Source organism: Dermacentor albipictus, chromosome 1, assembly GCF_038994185.2.
Source record: "Dermacentor albipictus isolate Rhodes 1998 colony chromosome 1, USDA_Dalb.pri_finalv2, whole genome shotgun sequence".
In the NCBI taxonomy this organism is placed as follows: domain Eukaryota; kingdom Metazoa; phylum Arthropoda; class Arachnida; order Ixodida; family Ixodidae; genus Dermacentor; species Dermacentor albipictus.
This window is the reverse complement of record NC_091821.1, coordinates 139087097-139102375: the sequence shown is the minus strand read 5'-3', so window position 1 is coordinate 139102375 and position 15279 is coordinate 139087097. Positions and strand designations below refer to the sequence as shown.

General features: G+C 46.7%; 1 protein-coding gene across 1 annotated transcript in view; it reads left to right on the top strand.

Annotated features, from left to right (window-relative positions):
- The first annotated feature begins 220 nt into the window (after positions 1–220).
- Positions 221–15279, top strand: part of LOC139050231 (N-terminal EF-hand calcium-binding protein 1-like) — a 31305-nt gene continuing 16246 nt past the window's right edge. Inside the window, exons 1-4 of the mRNA XM_070526445.1 lie at positions 221–391; positions 542–566; positions 3179–3287; positions 3881–4004. Of these exons, the coding sequence (XP_070382546.1) occupies positions 332–391; positions 542–566; positions 3179–3287; positions 3881–4004 (318 nt within the window). The 5' untranslated portion in view covers positions 221–331. The remainder of the gene's footprint in view (positions 392–541; positions 567–3178; positions 3288–3880; positions 4005–15279) is intronic.

Below are 15279 nucleotides of genomic sequence, written 5' to 3'. Positions count from 1 at the left end.
GCATGTAAACATTGCCTGAAACCCAGACTGCTGTACCTCCACGTTGTCGACGCTCGAATCACTACACGCAGGGCGGAAGCGGCACAGCGCCGTTAGTCGGGCAGTCAGTCAGTCGGACCGCGACTGTTAATTGTTTCCCAACACGTAACCCGCAGGGCGGGCGTCTCCGTACTTCACCCACATAACACGCGTGGTCCCTGCGGCGCGCGTGCCAAAAATACATCGCCGCGAGCCGGCCGTGCCCGCGTTCCGGTTTGCAGTGCGGCCGCCGGCTGCTTCCGCCGCTGTGTTGCGCTGCGGGGGAGACAAGCACGCGCGTGCGAAAGAAACCATGGTCGACATCAGCAGCCCTTTTCTCAACCTCCAGAAGGGGACGTCGGTCCTTCTCAACGTGAGTGACCCCTCCCGGCAGCGCGGACCGCGACTGTGGGTCAGCAGTGCGCGAGCGTTCGATCGCCAATCTGCGGTCGAACTGTAGTATAGAGCGCGGTGATCGCTGCGCTCATATTTTCGTGAGCAAAGCATTCTTGTCTTTGCGCAGGTCCTGAACCGTGCTGACACCAACGGTAAGTGAATGCGTGCTCCACACAAGCGTGAGGAAAGAGGAATGTGCAAACGGCAGTTCACAAGGGCGAGTTCAACACCTTCGTGTGATATGTGACGCGAACGGATATTCGACATCATTTTCCTTAAGACAGGTCAAGCGCACAGAGACACGGACGGCAAAAGAACGCAGACAAGGCGCTACTTCCCAACTAATTTTATTTGCAAGAACCTCCGTATATACATATATATTCGCCATTCAAGTCAGAGTGCATATGCGTCACACCCAATGATAACTAGATGGCTAACTGCGTGCGATGATGCCCCACCGCGCATGCTCATATATACGCTTGTCTGCAGGACTCCATGATTGCAATATGAAAACATGAACCGCCAAAAGGTGTTGACCAAAAGATTGCCAAGGGACAAAATGACGAATATAAAAAGCTAAGAAGCGCTATAATGGAGACGTGAACAAAATACAATAAGACACGGAAACAGTCGTAAATCCAAGACACCTAAAGTTCGTCACTAAGGAAAGAGGAAAGAAAGAAAGGTGGGGGAGCAAAGAAGATGGATCAGAGAATTTGGTGCTCTCCAACTCTTAGTGTTGCAGATAATCAAGTTCTTTTTTTCGAGAGCGACCGGAAGGGGCGCTGACGCAACTAGGGCCAAGCCGATCGATGTACGATGCTTCGAAATTTTCTCGAACGAACTGTTCTCTGTCTTCCGATTATGACAGCCTGGTCTAAAAGTGGGGAACACCTATGTGTACGTGTGATGCAATGCAAGGCCATATTGTTGCCCGATTTATGCTTTAAGTTGTTGTCGTGGTCGCGTAGGCGGTCATTGGTATATGTAAACACGACCTCAAGAGAGAGGTATTTTGTAAACGACGCCACACTAGCATGTCACATAGATTCTGACATGATTTTTGCTGCAGGGTTTAGGTCATTCGACACTCACATTCACGCGCTCTCACAAAACTACCCAGTTTATCGGGGGCCGAAAACACGACCCTAACTTCGGCACGTCCTGCAGCCTTCTTGATTCTATGTGATACTATAGGTGCACATAAGGGATGACGGTGGTTTTTGCCCTGTCGTTTTTCTTCGCTGGCGCAACACTGTTCTTTCGGAGTTGACGCAGCAGGTATTCGCAATGAAATAAAATGAAGGAAACTTGCTTCTCTCAATCACTTGACTTGCGAAGCAAGGCTCTGTGCCACTCGATGAGGGCATGACTTCATCGTGAGTGCATTTTTCATAGCGGTGAGTGTAATGACACGTTGACCAATTTGGAGTGGTTGGGGTCAAATGGAAGAAGGCGTTTTTTCGACCCCGGGGCATACATCCAATGATCGCCTACGAGAACACGACAACAAATTAAAGCATAAGTCGGGCAGCAATATGGCCTCGCACTGCACCACATGTACACATGGGTGTTCCCCACTTTTAGACTATGGAGACTGTCATAATCGGAAGACATAGAGAACAGTTTGTCCGAGAAAATTTTGAAGCATAGTGCATTGATTGGCCTGGCCCGAGTTACACCAGCGCGCCTTCCGTGTCGCTATAGAAAAAAGAACTTGATTATCTACGACACTAAGAATTGGAGAGCACCACATTCTCAGACCATGCACTCTTCTTTGCTCCCCCGTCTTTCGTTCTGTCCTCTTTCCTGACTGACTAACCTTTGGTGCCTTGGGTTGCAATGGTTTCAGTGTCCCATGGTATTTTGTTCACACCACCATTATAGCGCTCCCTATATTTTTATACTCGTCATTTTATCCTTTGGCGATCTTTTGGTCAACACCTTTCATCGGTTCATGTTTTCATATTGTAATCATAGCGTCCTGCAGACAAGCGTAGGTATGAGCGCGCGCGGTAGGGAATCATCTCACGCAGTTAGCGATATAGTTATTGGCTGTGACGCAGGCACCCCGACTTGAATTGTGAATGTCTATATACGGGGGCTCTTGCAAATAAAATTAGTTGGAAGTAGCATCTTGATTGTCTTCTTTTCGCCATCCGTGTCTTTGGGCGCTTCACTTGCCTTAAGGAAAATAATGCCGAACCAACTAGCTTTGCATCCAGACCCTTGTTCAGAATATTCGGCCTTTATTTGGCAGCTTGGATCCACAGTCAGCTCGCACATATTCAGTGGTGCGGAAAAAGCATCGTCCCACGCGGCGCGCTTTTTCTGTCGGACTATTTGATCATGCGTTTCAATTTATGTGTATGAACTGGCCAATGCAGATGAAATGAAGGAATGTTGTGTGACTGCACCATCTGACACGCAGCTTGCATATATGGTAAGGCTTTGTAAACATTGCATCCTCTTTAGCAATGGGGCGTCTCTATCTTGCTGTTCTTTAGCCTTTAAAACAAAGGAAGGATGTGTCTATACATAGATGTGTGCCCTGCGCATCGTACATCGTATATACGATCGTACCGTATTCGGTTCGCTGTAACAGCGCACTGTCCCATGCAGCCCTCGGTCTGGGTGAAACGATAAGATTACATACACGTCAGCACGCACTTTGTCTTGGATTGCTGGGTAGTCGCCTCAGCGACCACAGGGCTTCCTGAAATCAACCACCCACATTTAATTTTTTTCCTGCTTCCCTGCATAGGAGACGGCGTACTCGCAAAAGAAGAATTCCTCAATTTCTTCTGGGATGCTATACTCACGGAAGATGAACTCTGTCAACTTTTCGATGAAATCAACGTTCACAGAACAGGGTAAGAAATAGTCAACTTAAATAAACGCGAATGTACAGTGAGGCTTGACGGTGAAAGAACATTGCTCATAATGACCTTCCTGGACAGCAACGAAACCGCGTAAACAATCACATGCATTCGCATAACAGCGTTTATTTTTTTCTTTTACTAATAGAAGCATACAAAAGTGACGTGTTTGTTTATCTGGACCACGATTGTAGTCACACCAATGCACTTCGACGGACACTGAAAATTAATATATCAGAACTGCAACTGTTCATAGAATTCGCTACAAGTGGATACGCCTTGCGAACTCACTTACTATAATTCGTAGATTTAAATAGGCGCGGTAAAGTAATTAATTAAAAAGCTAAAATTGAACATTTTGATTTCTCGTAGAAATATTCGCCGCCTCGTAATTTAAATGAAGGGAAATAAAGGGTTCGAATTGTGCTATTTGCCACAGGCAATATTTTTAAAAAATTGGTGCAGCTATCAAAAAAAAAAACTGTATGTGGCGTGCAGTTGTATGTTGTGAACGTAATCAGCCGCAATGAACGAAGCAGAAGAGGTTGCAGTGATCGGCGATTGATCGACGGGCACCCTCGGTTTAGCTTTATAGATGCTGGTGAGCTCAGCGCCTTCGTGTGGCAGCACATGGGGACATTTCCAGGACTTCTGGCTGCTCTCGAGGACCTTAGCGTGACTGTTACAAAGGGGCTGCAACAAATGGAAAAGGTCAGCGTTCTTTTTTTTTCTTTTTGTGCTCAACGTTGACAGCCAAGTATCTGCTAACGTAATAACGCGTGCATGCATATATGCGCAACAGCATCTGTGCGCCAAACATTGCGATAAATCGAGCCATTATTCATGCCTGTGCCTGCTGCCAATTACGAAAATAATATATCCACGGGATATCCGTTGGACATCCCCGCAATGACCATGTGTAAATGTTGTTCCTCTGTATGCGCTAATTGCCTCCTGCGGCCGCCCCTCGCGAGGTCGTTGCCGCGTGCTGTATGAGGGAAATATTTTCCTCGACGAGGGGCTTGCATATATATATATATAATAACAGGATTTTTAAAACAGGATTTAACAGATGTTTGTTGCTTTCCTCGTCTGTCCGTTCGCTAATTAACAAATATTCGTTAATTACATCTTTAATTACTGGTTCTAACGCTAGGATCACAATGGTAGTATTGGAGGAAGACGCCTCATGCAGAAGGCAGGCGCAATTTACGAGGTTTTAAAAACGCCATCTGTTGGGACATTAATCCACAAAAAAAAATGCTCCTGTTTTTTATCCACTACCGAAACAGGGCACTGCCCACGTTTTTCTCGACGCTGTCGCAACGTAGAGCAGCTTGCTGCCACGGTCTGCACTGAGGCGTCCAGTCCGTCGTGGCGCGCCTGCGCCTGCACCGCAAGCGACGGTATAGGTAGCCTCGACACAATCTTTGGGAAGATGGTAAGAAGCGCGCACAGGCGGCCAACCCGTCGACTTGAAGAAAATAAACGAGCCAGAAATCATGGCGCGGTCAGTCCTTCAGACTATCTTCGTGTGCCCACTGCCGGCATCGAAGCGGGAAAACGTGAATTTTCGTCGAATAATATTTTAAGAACGGATGCAGCGTTCTTAAAATCAGTCGGTCTTCTCTATAGCTCCGAATGCCCCGGCCTTATCTTGAAAGAATGGCCTCGTCGCTCTAAATACGAAGACTGCATTTGCGAACACACGTTTCTGCGCACGCTGTATATACTCGACGTTGAAACGCTCGTGACATCGGTTTTCTACTGTAGCAGGCGGTAAAGTCACGTACAACCTAATTTTTTCTTACGTCGACCACACGGCGTGTTAGCGGCCTTGTAGAGGGACACTCCTGAAGCGCACAGCGCAGCAGAATAAATTCGAAATGGAAACTGTCTTACGCGCCCGCTGTCGCCGGTCCGGCCGCCCCGTGATGTTACAATGCAGCTGACACGCCGCGCGGTCGACGCTCGCGCGATATCGGTAAAGCACTGCAAGAGTGTACGCATGTCTGTTTCCTCTTTACAACGGACTGCTCCATCCAAAAGGAGGCAACTCGCGACGAGGTCAGAAATGAAAGCACGCGAATACACGCTAAGTGCCTCGAGCGGCCAGTCGCGCGGCAATTTTGCCTGCATCTGCGGGCTTTTTTCAAGCTCGGAAAAACACCTTTATGTAGCACGTATTGAGCAACAGAAAGCTGTACCGCAAGTTTTTTATTCCGCTTCATAATTTTCTCATTGACACGTTCCATCTAATTATAATACTTGAGAAATGGATTAATTAAGACTGATTATTTAATTAGACGGAATGAAAAAAATAATAGTTTGAGTATCTCCAAGCGACGGCAAACAACATTACCTTGGCTCTGTCCAGCTACGTGGCATTGTCATATATTTAAACTCTGGCTAAAGTTAGCTGGGCCACTGATTAGCCGCAGCTGAATGAAACCAACGGCATTTCGTTTGCCATCATGTGGGGCTCCCTAGTTTTTTTTATATTCTACTTAATTAATTGAATAATTATGATCAATTATGCAAAATGTTAATCTTCACTTTAGGGGCCAAGTGCGTTTCGTGGCGTTGTAGAGGGGATTCAGAAACGAAAGATCCAATTGTTTGTGGCCACGTACACGCTGCGTGGTGACTTTTTAGGTGCTTAAAGACGATGTTTGCAACGGAAGTGATGCAATTGATGTTTGCAATGTTTGCAAGTGATGTTTGCAATGGAATACCAACTGAGAATACCAACTGAATACCAACTGAGCGGTTGAGAGCGCTACAATACTAAGTGCACGAGTGAAGTCACGGGGTCTTATTTCATATTGTCACGTGGTGGTGACGTCGAAGAACACAGTAGCAATACCGTGAAAGACAAAACTAACTTTTATTGGGCGAACCTGTGCCCATGAAACAGGCTACACTTATAGCACAACGACAGCGCTGAACACGGTCGGCGATCGTCGAAAATCTGATCAGCGTGTCAAGCGCGTCGGCTTTTATAGATCAGTCGTCGAATGTTCCAGATTAACCGATGGGACCCCCGTGTCTTCCACAAAGTTCTACACTATTCGCGTCACGCATACATGCAATCAGATTACACAAGTTGCGGTGAAAGAAAGTGGACGGAACCATCGATAACATTCCAGAAACTTCTTACATGCACCCCCGCACCCGGGGCTGAGCCGTGCGGAGGCGGTGCTGTTCAGACAATTGCAAACTGGTTCTTTACCCACCGCAGTGTTAATGACTCATCTGTACCCTAAATTATATGTGAGTGATGTGTGCCGCGTGTGCCAGCGGGAGAGGGCCACCCTGACGCACATCCTATGGGATTGCACCAAGTTCCCCAATGAGGATTCGACAAGTATACAACGATTCCGCCGCGACTCGCGGCTGCGGCGGAATGCTACGACCACGAAAGCCAAACCTGGGTCGTCCAGCAGGTCTCGGCGGCTCTTGAAAGACAAAGGCCGAGCGAAACCGATGGAACGTTGCCCATCAGGGCGACCGACCACGGGAGTAACACGCGCTGGAGTTGAGTAGAGACCACCCGCTGAGAAGACGTCAGGGCCCGCGTCACGGCGCCATTTAGTCATGGTGTCGATCTGCAGGCGACTGCATGAAGTTGTTTCTCTCTTTCACATGCAAGCGCGTCCTGCGCTGCGCGATAACATTTGTTAGGCGGCCAAACGTGGTCGCCCGATAAAGATAAGTACACGTGTCAATATTTCGCGGGCTTTTTTTAGCCGCCGAAAAAAAATCGCCACGTACTACATGCGTTGCTACAAAAGATTGGATCGGTCGTTTCTGAATCCCCTCTATAGGGCAAGAAATGCACTTGGCCCTAATTTGAGTATTAAAATACTGCATAATTCATCTTAGTTAATTAACTAATTAAGCGGAATATAAACATACTCGAAGAAGCGCCACATGACGGCAAACCGTATGCCGTTGGTTTCATTCAGCTGCGGCTAACCACTCTTTTGAAATCCTTGGTTGAAGTTACGGGAAACATCCTGTGTCGGGTGTCCCGCGTAACCAAACGTTAAAAAATATGTAAATGCCACGTTCTGGACCGAACCAAGGTAATGTTGTTTGCCATCGCTTGGAGATAGTCGGATTATTTTTTGCATCCCGCCTAATTACATAATTAGTCTTAAACATTAAGCTTGTCAAACAATATAATTAGATAAAAACTGTGCGAAAATTGTACAGCAACATGAAAAACTCCCGATACAACTTTCTGTTGCTTAATACGTGCTACATAAAATTGTTTTTCCAAGCAGAGAAGTGAAGCCCACGAACACACGCGAAGGGCCTCGAACGGCCAGTTGCGCGGCAATTTTCACTCCGGAGTCAGGGTACCTAGGGTGCCAAGAGTGCCTTCGATGTCAGCGCCGCCTCCCGCCGTTCAGGATGGTGACACTATGGTGACATACTTTGACCAGGCCGCGCCGCATCTCCGCCATATTTTGTCGGAGCTGTTGACGCGGCCGTACATGGGCGTGCATTTGTCAGTGCGGCGGGATCGCGTTGCCTGGTTGTTATTTATGCAGTGCTTGCCCTTGTTTGCCAAATTGACTTTTCGGGCTCGCGATCTTAGTTGAAAGGCGAGTGACACTTTGATCGCTAAAAATACTCTGTCATGCCCGTTTTCTGCGCACCTTTGTGGACCGGCTTAACCGAAGAATGGCACCTATGTCTTAAATTTCCCCGCCACCCAGAACACAGAAGAAAGTCGACAAGAACCTCGCTCATCTAAGCCATGATGCTTGAATTTGTGTCTTCGCATTAAACAGTCTTCAGGAAATTTTCTGACGCACTAGGCGTTTGCTGTCTAAGTCATTTAGTCAAGGTGATGAGAAGCCTGCTCAAAACCAATGTGTCATTTTGAACAATAGCATGCACTGGCCATCCAAATGTTAGGAAAGTGTCCTTTGGGGAGGTTTGTCTTGTTGCGGCTCTGCATGTATTGTTAGATACGGGACCTTTTCCTGAGTCTCCTTCGAGTTCACCAGACCACATCGAATCGTGCCAAACCTAAGTAAGAAACTCAGAAGCAGATCTACCACGTTCCCGAGGCGCAGCACGTCCAAACAAGTTGGCGTCCCCCACCTCGTGCGCCGCATCTGGAGCTATTCACTGCTTGACTCTTCCCGAAAGTGTAGCGAAAGCTTGGCACTGTTCCAGGTAACGTGGGTCCCGAGGCAGGACGGCTGTAATGCACCGTGAAGCCCTGACAGCAATCCCCCATCCGCCCTTGTGAAGGCAGTTGCAGACCGGGAAGGCAATACCGCAGACAAATAATCCCCTCGACAATTGGAGCCCAAGGAGTGATCCTCTCAGCCGAATGTGACGTACACTCGCACGGGCGCCTACCATTGGCTGAAAATGACGACACCTGAGCGGGCTCGCTGATTGGCCGAAAATGACGCCACCTGAGCGGGCTCGCCGATTGGCCGAACGTGACGTGACTTCGATACACCGAAGGGGTTAAAAGCCAGAGACGGGGAGCAGCAAGGGAGCATTCCTTCATTCATCTCTTTCGAGCTTCTTGCCACGGGCCGCAGCGTCCGAGTTGCTGCCGGCCCGTAATGACTTTATGACTGTTAATTTATTTGTACTCTCACTGTAAATAATGTAAATAAACCTCCAGTTTTCATCTCAAAGTCCTCCTCAACCTCGGCCAACTACCGCACCCAATGGCAAGGTCCAATATCTGAGGGACAGCAATTGGGATTGTCCTCCAGATCCAACAACTGGTTGACAGCGGTGGGATCGTCCTTCAACTCCAACAACTGGTGGCAGCGGTGGGATGAACCTTCGTCCAAAGAGATCCAACAATAGACTTGCGCTGATTATACCAATCAGGTATAACGAGAGGGATGGAATATGGAAGTAAAACCGGCGCAGCTGTAAATGTGGAATGATTTGTCTTCATGTCTATAAAAGGCATATATCTTGAGCTTTGCTTTGGCAAAGCTCTCATGTGCATGACCTCCTGTGGCTTAAGGCAGGTGAAGGTGTTGGTGAATTGCCTTGAACTACATCTCGATTTCGAGGCTGTCTTCTGGTTCTTCTCAAGTGACAGGCGCATATTTTGGCAATAAACATTCCGTTCTTTGGGCGAGATGTGTCACTGTACTACTCTTCCTTAAACTGCTGTGCTCATCTATGGGTCATTGCATACCAGAATGTATTTAAGGCAAATGTGTTCTTCAGAAAAACATTTAGGCACTATATAGTTATACAGGCTTCTGTTTTAAATGCTGTTCAAATTCTCCGAAAATATATCGTGTACCTAGCCGCAGTCATGGCCGCATGCGTACGTGAGATTCCGGAACCACGATGTTAGCAACATTGAGATAATGCTATATTGCGCTTTCAAGGGAGATTTTAGACTTGTACGATCTCCTGTGCTTGTAGGATCTTCTCCTAGATAAGGTCGCCTCGCCGCGTACATGATGACGATGAAGCAACGTTTGCTGGGCCCGAAATAAATCGGTGGTGCACGCAGGCACCAGACGGGGTGGTTCCCTAGTTACGGGACCCATATGTTTCCAGCAGCTCCTGGCTCCTGTCCGTCAGTGCGAGCTGAATCGGTAGGGCGGGGCTGGATAATAAGGTCTCCCATCGCTCAAGGGGTTGGGGATTGGGGGTGTTGGTGGGAAGGGGAGGAGGGGGGGTCTTGAGTTCTGTGCACTCTTCCAAGACGTGCGGCAGGGTGCCCTTTTCTCTTCTGCAAAAAGGACAGAGCATATCGTATTCCGCAGGGTACATGCGGTTCATGAGTACGGGGTGCGCAAGCGATCCCGCCTGCGCTCGACGCAGGATCGTCTGTTGTTGCCTGGTGAGTTTGGGGTGCGGTTCTGGCAGTCTGCACCTTTCCTCTCGGTACATCCGGGTAATGTACCGCGTACAGGATTACCTGACTGAGCTATCTCGGTTGTTCGGTTACCAGTCAGAAGTTCGAATCCTCGTTTTTTTTTTTTATCTGAAGGTGGTAGACTCGAATTCACCTCCTCCAGTACACTACATCTCCAGGCTTGGAGTGGCGCCTGAAACCGGCAAAAGATGCCGAGAGCCAGTGTGCCTATACTAATCCAGGTACAACAAAATTATGATGACCCACTAAGCTTCAACAAAAGACACTCCCTCACCAGAACAGGAACTGGCCTCCCTGGTGCAATATTCCGTCACTCCCTCCCAAGTGACTCATTCGATCAACAAATGGCGCTCAGTCCCCAGCAGCTGCGGAGCACCTGACCAAGGCGGTGGTCAGATCTATAACGCAGCAGAGGGTGCTAAGAATCTCTGGATCAGGACAGGCCGCCGATGGAAACTGACCCTCGCAACGTATAACACCTGAACTTTCTTGAGTGAATAAGCTAGCTTAGCGGATCTTTTTGAGGAATTATCAGGCATTGGGTGCGATATTATTGGCCTTAGTGAGGTTAGAAGAACTGGGGAAACTTATACAATGCTGACTAACGGCCACGTCCTCTGCTACAGAGGACTACCAGATAAGAAGCAGTTCGGAGTAGGATTCCTAATCCATAAAGACATAGCGGTCAACATTGACGAATTATACAGCATTATTGAGCGGGTAGCAGTAGTAGTAATTCAACCTAATAAGAGGTATAGAATAAAGGTAGTAAACGCCTGCGCGCCAACCTCCAGTTATGATGATGATGAAAGAGATCAGTTTTATGAATATGTTGAATTAGCCATGAGAAAAGTGCAAACTCAGTCGACTGTAATCATGGGCGACTAAAATGCAAAACTACGGAGAAAGCAGACTGGTAAACAAGAAACTGGCAACAACGGCGTCGATTCTAGGAACACTAAAGGAGACATGCTGGCAGAATTCGCGGAAAGGAATAAGGTGCTAATAATGAACACCTTTTTCAGGAAGCGTAGCAACAGGAAGTGGACCTGAAAAAGCCCTAATGGTGAAACAAGAAATGAAATAGATTTCATACTTTCTACCAATCCCAGCATAGTGCAGGATGTAGAAGTGTTAGGTAGGGTAAAGTGCAGTGATCATAGGTTAGTGAGGTCTAGAATTCATCTCAATTTGAAGAGAGAAAGAATAAAATTGGTCAAGAAGAAACAGGCCAACCTAGGTGCAGTAAAAGTAAAAGGAGAGCGATTCAGGCTGCTACTTGCAAATAAATATGTAGCCTTAGAACAGAGAGATGAATATGATATAGAAGTAATGAATGAAACCGTAACTAGGCTGGCTTCAGAAGCAGCAATTGAAGTGGGAGGTAAGGCACCAAAGCAAAGAGTACGTATAAGCATTCCTGAGTAACAAAGGACCTAATAAAGAAACGACAAAGAATAAAAGTGTCCAACTCAAGAGATGAGATAGAAATCACGGAACTGTCAAAACTGATCAACAAGGAGAAAATAAGGGATATTCGAAATAACGTGAGAAACACTGAGGAAGCAGTAAAAAAAAATGTGCGTAGCATGAAATCATTGAGGAAGAAACTTTATCATCATCATCATCAGCCTGGTTACGCCCACTGCAGGGCAAAGGCCTCTCCCATACTTCAACAACCCCGGTCATGTACTAATTGTGGCCATGCCGTCCCTGCAAACTTCTTAATCTCATCCGCCCACCTAACTTTCTGCCGCCCCCTGCTACGCTTCTCTTCCCTTGGGATCCAGTCCGTAACCCTTAATGACCATCGGTTATCTTCCCTCCTCATTACATGTCCTGCCCATGCCCATTTCGTTTTCTTGATTTCAACTAAGATGTCATTAACTCGCGTTTGTTCCCTCACCCAATCTGCTCTTTTCTTATCCCTTAACGTTACACCTATCATTCTTCTTTCCATAGCTCGTTGCGTCGTCCTCAATTTGAATAGAACCCTTTTCGTAAGCCTCCAGGTTTCTGCCCCGTAGGTGGGTACTGGTAAGACACAGCTATTATATACTTTTCTCTTGAGGGATAATGGCAGTCTGCTGTTCATGATCTGAGAAAGCCTGCCAAACGCACCCCAGTTTATTCTTATTCTTCTGATTATTTCCGTCTCATGATCCGGATCCACCGTCACTACCTGCCCTAAGTAGACGTATTCACTTACGGCTTCCAGTGCCTCACTGCCTATTGTAAATTGCTGTTCTCTTCCGAGACTGTTAAACATTACTTTAGTTTTCTGCAGATTAGTGTTTAGACCCACTCTTCTGCTTTGCCTCTCCAGGTCAGTGAGCATGTATTGCAATTGGTCCCCTGAGTTACTAAGCAAGGCAATATTATCAGCGAATCGCAAGTTACTAAGGTATTCTCCATTAACTTTTATCCCCAATTCTTCCCAATCCAGGTCTCTGAATACCTCCTGTAAACACGCTGTGAATAGCATTGGAGAGATCATATCTCCCTGCCTGACGCCTTTCTTTATTGGGATTTTGTTGCTTGCTTTATGGAGGACTACGGTGGCTGTGGAGCCGCTATAGATATTTTTCAGTATTTTTACATACGGCTCGTCTACACCCTGATTCCGTAATGCCTCCATGACTGCTGAGGTTTCGACAGAATCAACTTGGCATAGGGCATAGGAAGAAACTTGGCATAGGACAAACCAAGATGTATTGCACTGAAAGATGAGCATGGTAATATCATCAGCAATCTAGAAGATATAATAAAAGAAACTGAATAATTCTGTACTGATCTGTGCAATATCCAGAGCAACCACGATACCTCCATTCGAAGTAGTAATGAACAGGTCACAGAGGCTCCTTCTGTAACTAGCGATGAAGTTAGCAGGGCCTTGCAAGACATGAAACGGAGAAAGGTGGTAGGAGAAGATGGAATAACAGTCGATTCAATCAAAGATGGAGGCGACCTAATGCTTGAAAAACTGGCGGCCCTTTATACGAACATATATCGTGGCTTCAAAGGTCCCAGAGAACTGAAAGAATGCGAGTGTTATACTAATCCACAAGAAGGGTGACGTTAAGGAATTGAAAAACTATAGGCCCATTAGCTTACTTCCAGTATTATATAAAATATTCACCAAGATAATTTCGAATAGAATAAGGGCAACTGTAGACTTCAGTCAACCAAGGGAACAGGCTGGCTTCAGGAAGGACACTCTACAATGGATCACATCCATGTCATCAATCAGGTAACCGAGAAATCCGCCGAGTACAATCAGCCTCTCTATATGGCTTTTATAGATTACGAATAGGCATTTGATTCAGCAGAGATACCAGCAGTCATAGAGGCATTACCTAATCAAGGACTACAGGACACATACGTAAATATCTTGGAAAATATCTACAGATTCCACAGCTGCCTTAATCCTCCACAAGAAAAGTAGGCCGATACCCACAAAGAAAGGGGTCAGACGAGGAGACACAATCTCTCCAATGCTATTTATTCACTGCGTGCTTGGAAGAAGTATTCAAACTATTAAACTGGGAAGGCTTAGGAGGAAGGATCGACGGCGAATATCTCAGTAACCTTCGGTTTGCTGATGACATTGTTCTGTTTAGCAACACTGGAGACGTGTTACAATAAATGATTGAGGACTCTAACAGAGAGAGTGTAAGAGTGGGGTTGAAGATCAACATGCAGAAGACAAATATAATCATGAACAGCCATGCAAGGGAACTAGAGTTCAGGATCGCCAGTCAGCGTCTAGTGTCTGTGAAGGTATACGTTTACCTACAGGTAAATTACTCACAGGGAACCCTGATCATGAGAAAGAAATTTACAGAATAACAATTGTTTGGAGCGCATACGGCAGACATTGTCAGATATTGCTGGAAACTTACCATTATCATTTAAAAAAAAGGTACACAATTAGTGCATTCTACCGGTGCTAACATATGGGGCAGAAACTTGGAGACTGACAAAGACACTCGAAAACAAGTTAAGGACCCTGCAAAGAACGATAGAACGAAGAAAGTTAGGAGTAACATTAAAGAGGCAGGAAGAGAGCGGTGTGGATCAGAGAGCAAACGGGGATAGCCGATATTCCAATTGACATTAAGCGAAAAAAAATGGAGCTCGGCAGGTCATGCAATGCGTAGGTTATATAACCGGTGGACTATTAGGGTTCCAGAATGGGTGCCAAGAGAAGGGAAGCGCAGTCGAAGTAGGCAGAAGGCTAAGTGGGGCGATGACATTAGGAAATTCGCAGGCGCTAGTTCGAATTGGTTGGCGAAGGACAGGGGTAATTGGAGATTGCCGGGAGAGGTCTTCGTCCTGCAGTGGACATAAAATAGGCTGATTATGGTATACACACACACACACACACACACACACACACACACACACACACACACACACACACACACACACACACACACACACATATATATATATATATATATATATATATATATATATATATATATATATATATATATAGAGAGAGAGAGAGAGAGAGAGAGAGAGAGAAGAGATAAAAAAGGCGTGCCCCCCCCCCCACTAGAAAGAAAGTTCGTACGTCGCTGCCGTAAACGCATTTTTGTGGGGTGACAAGTTGTATTCAAATCATCGGCAAACAAGTTGCTGGCGATTACTGGCAGGGTACTTGTTTCTGAACTGTTTCTGTTAGTGCATTGTGATAGGGTCAGCAACTTGATGTTGCCGTTGTGTTGCGGACAGAGCTGGCGAACTATTTCCGCAATGTGAAAGGTCATTCCCAGACAACAGCCCAGAATGATTTCCGCTGCAGGTGGTTGTCTGCGCTATGATGCACTGTGATGCTGTTGCGAGGCGAATGTCTTGGCAGCGTGGAAGACATTGAAGTCACACAAGTTATGAACGTGCCCGATGACACGCACTGCGCCACTTACAGTACGCTCAGTGCTGTTTATACGTCTGCCCCGTCACCGTCATGTATTTGGTTCTTCCATTGCTGATAACCTTACGCCGGCCCAACGTTCCCACCTTCTGTACCTGTTAGAAGAATCTCGTTCTTCTTTTGACGTCGGGCAACCTTCCCTGGGCCGGACGTCCACT